The 4,219-nt window shown below is 37.7% G+C and overlaps 1 protein-coding gene across 1 annotated transcript in view; it reads left to right on the plus strand.

Annotated features, from left to right (window-relative positions):
- Nucleotides 1-667: 667 nt before the first annotated feature.
- The window catches only part of LOC113316824 (sodium/calcium exchanger NCL1-like), a 9,320-nt gene continuing 5,768 nt past the window's right edge, over nt 668-4,219 (plus strand). Inside the window, exons 1-2 of the mRNA XM_026564973.1 lie at nt 668-937; nt 1,011-1,252. Of these exons, the coding sequence (XP_026420758.1) occupies nt 668-937; nt 1,011-1,252 (512 nt within the window). The remainder of the gene's footprint in view (nt 938-1,010; nt 1,253-4,219) is intronic.

Genomic DNA, 4,219 nt, shown 5'->3' on the forward strand with positions numbered 1-4,219 from the left:
TCAAGTCTCACCTCGAACTTTCTGAAACCCTAAGAAATTCATTTTCCACCTTTCCATACTCCTCTTTAGAGTTCAGAGATCAGGGATCCATACTCTCCGCAACTCTCCTCTTGTAGGTACTATCACTCACTAATCTCTACATGTTGGTTTGGCTTATTTTTTGGTTTTTTCCTTGTCGAAAAGTGAAAATAGAGCTGCGAACTCAAAAACCAAGTGTTATTCATTTTTTTCTATAAACTTCTTTTTGATTGAAATCAAAGAAACATAACTTATAACTCATGGGTTCTCTATGTTTTTCAGATTAGCTCCATTTGTTTCTTATTCTAATTTCTAGCTCTTGCTGGTACTATTACCTGCTCTTTGAATGCTTTGTATATTGATAATTTATTAGGTATTTTCATTATTTAGGTGTAACTGAAATGGATGACAGATTTGGTCTCATGCTTCATAATCACAATAATGTTTATACCTTAAATTATGATCCATCCTCGTCTACATGTAATGACATTAGCCATGTGCAACACCAAGTTAAATCTTACGAGGATGGAATAGAGTTTTTTGGATGTTGTAATGGTTTGGTTTTGTTATGCTCGAATGTTCTTATCCTTCGGAATCCAACTACTAACGAGTGTAAGAAAATACCGTCTCCAACATTTGAAACGGAACAATGTTTACTCTGCCTGACCTGTTCGATGAAAATTTTGAAACAAGTTTGTATGTTTTAGGAGGATCTCTTTGCTTGGTTGGTTTTGATCCCGAGGTTTGTGCCGATGTGTGGCCGATGAAGCAGGATGGAGCTGAAAATTCATGGACCAAGCTATTCACCATTGACTTGCAAAAACATTTTGGTGGGTTGGTCACGGATTTTATGCCGTTGTGGTCTTTGAAGGATGGAAATATTATTATAGGATTAGACATGGATTCAAGGTACTATATTGTTCTGTTCGACCTAAAACACGATACGACTAGAATTCTTATCAAACTTAAGGTCAAAAATTGGAAATTGAAAGGCTGGCTCTTTTCAAACTTCTGTCTTTGTGGGAAACCAAGTTTCACTGGACACTAAAACTTACCTCGGGGAAGTACACTTGGAAAACTCAGACACAGAAGATGACGTTCACGACAATGACGATGATGATGATTATATGGCCTCATATGATCACGATAATGATAATGACGACGATGGTGCTAGTGATGCTGAAGGTAACGAAGAAGAAGATCTCCAGTATAATAAGAAGAAAAGCAAGAAAATGTGAGTCTTAAACTTACTTTGCTATGTTATAGTACTTACTGTCCCGGTGAATATAGTTGGTTGATCAAACTATCTACTGGACTGGTTTGTTTTTCAAGTTAGAATATGTTAGTTGGCGCTTTTCCTTAATTCTTTAGTTATTTGTTTTGGTACTGTGAAATTTTTTAATTTTATACTGTATGGTTAAAATGTGAACATTTTGATGTGTATGGTATGCGCTTCCTCACGTATCAACAACTCTTGTCAACCATGTGCATGAACATCATTGCTACAAGTAGTTCTTCATGATCGTGTATCGTTTTAGAGCAGGTTATGTTACTTTATTTGCTTTCTTATTTTGCCCTCTTGATCATCTCTTTTGTAATTTCTTTACATTAGTTTGGATGTCTCGTGTCTGCGTGTGAAGCAGGAGAATCTTGGTTCTGCTTTTTAATATGATGCATGGCATATTTATTTATTTTTTGAAAAGGGGGGTTAATATTGATAACTGGATGCCGAGGATGCATGTCATTTTAGGAAGATGATAAACATGCTGCTGCTTATGTTGAACTATTGCAATTAGATATTGTTTTATCTGGGAAGGTGGGTCTGGGTTGGTATTGTCGCGAATATTCAGGTGCACCTGTTCTGCAGCTATATTGCCGTTAAAAATTGTTACCCTCGTGTCTCTTTTTTGAATTGTGCTTCTGCTCCCTGAATAAAGAATATAAATTCTTTCTGTTAGTTGAATATTGATCAAGGATCTATTTTGCCTGATCATATAGTTAGAGAAGGCCAAGTTAATTCTGCTCTTCCTCTTTTTTGGGTACCTGTTTAGTTCTCTGGCTCTTTTCTAAGCTTGCATCCGTATTGTATATCCTAAAACACGATTTCATTTTCTGTGTTAGTTGAATGTGGTTTAGGATTCATGTTGCCTATCCAAGTTGGGAAATGCTAAGTTGATTCTTCTTCTTCTTTATGGATACATTTTCGTTCATGCTTGGTGCTTCAAATTATTGGCTCTAAAATGACGAAACAGTTTAGCCTTCATTTTCAAGCTCTTGTAATCAAATGTGACAAGAGCTGTCAACTTCTTATATGATTATGATAACGTGGTTTACTAAATCATGTTGAAACTGCTTGATAAGTATTTCCCGGCAAACCACATCACGATAAATTGTGCTGATATGGTCCCGGCGTTGTAACAATCGCAGTCACCTATTTTCCAGTTTCCATCAACTATGTAGGGTCGAATCTTGTACAAATATTTGGGGAAGCGGCAAAGGAGATCACAACCCATGTTCCTAGCTTCATCCTCTCCTGGCCTTCTTTGTGTCACTGAGCATATAACCTCAGTCGACCGACAAGCAAAAAGTGATGCTCCTCTGTAATTCTGACATTCTAGTTGGTTAACGTGTAACGTGTTAGCTGCCTAACTTCGTCAAGACGCCTCCCATCAACTCTAACATCTTTCTCACTAATCCACCTGTGGAAAGCCTTTTTCTTTAGCATGTCAACCATCTTTTGAAGAACCCTTAATTGATTACTTTTTTTCTAATCGAAACCGATCACCATCCTTCTTTTCCATACTAATCTTAGACGTCAGTCTAATCCCACCACCACCACATTGATCATCATCAGGCGGACTTCATTCAAAACTAACAAAATAAGAGACTAATTGTTAAGGATCGAGCAAGAGAGAGGAGAGCATAAACGCGGAAGCATAAAAGACTACATTGAAAATAATTCGGTGTCTCAACTTTCATGGCTCAACGGCCTATTTATATTGTTCACAAACTTGACGACCACTCAAGGCACTTTCCTAACTAAGATCAAAATCTAAACATAGACACTTTCCTAATATAACTCTCATAACTTAATGTGCATATCTCCTAAGTATAGACTCTCATATATATTATTTCCTAATACCCTCCCTCAAGTTGGAGCATGTAGATCACGAATGCCCATCTTGGACAAAGAAATTTAACTTCGGTGTTCTTTTTTTTTTTTCAACGCTTTTGTTAAAAAAAAATCTTCAGATCGTAGTTTAAGGACGTTTCGGTCCCCTTCATAGTTTAAGGACATCTTTCGGTCCTCTTCGGAAGTTTAAGGACATTACGGTCCTCTTCGTAGTTTAGGGACATCTTTCGGTCCTCTTCGTAGTTTAAGGAAGTTTCGGTCCCCTTCGGAAGTTTAGGGACATTTCGGTCCTCTTCGTAGTTTAGGGACATTTCGGTCCTCTTCGTAGTTTAAGGACATTTCGGTCCTCTTCGTAGTTTAAGGACATCTCGGTCCCATCTTCGTAGTTTTAGGACATCTCGGTCCCCTTCGTAGTTTTAGGACATCTCGGTCCCATCTTCGTAGTTTTAGGACATCTCGGTCCCATCTTCATAGTTTTAGGACATCTCGGTCCCCTTCGGAAGTTTTAGGACATTACGGTCCCCTTCGGAAGTTTTAGGACATTACGGTCCCAATCATAGTTTTAGGACATTACGGTCCTCTTCGGAAGTTTAAGGACATTACGGTCCCAATCATTTCTTCGGTAGAATACTTCTTGTACTCTTGGTTTCTTCGATAGAATACTTTGTGTACTCTCTCGATAACTCATAGGATTTTAACCTACTATTGTTGTTCTTTTTCTCATCACCTCTTGGTGATTGTTTTTTTTTCTTTTTCACAACATGAATGTTGTTTCTTCTTCTCTCTTGTTCCAGTCATGCACTTCTTGCGAAACCTTCACACTTCTTTGTTCTTCAATATTCTCTCACAATCCTGTCGTCTTTACAAAGTCTGCCACACTTTGTAGGATCTCCAAATTTCTGCCACAAACTCTTCAACCACACTTCACTTCTTCCAACATGTTTAACAGCTTTCTGCAATACCTCTGACAGAACTGTCACACTTGCTTCTGTTACGCTTCTGTAACGATTCTTCTTTGTAACACCCAAACTGTTACAAATTTTCAATAACACTTTTTTTCTTTTTTTT

This window comes from Papaver somniferum, chromosome 10 (assembly GCF_003573695.1).
Source record: "Papaver somniferum cultivar HN1 chromosome 10, ASM357369v1, whole genome shotgun sequence".
In the NCBI taxonomy this organism is placed as follows: domain Eukaryota; kingdom Viridiplantae; phylum Streptophyta; class Magnoliopsida; order Ranunculales; family Papaveraceae; genus Papaver; species Papaver somniferum.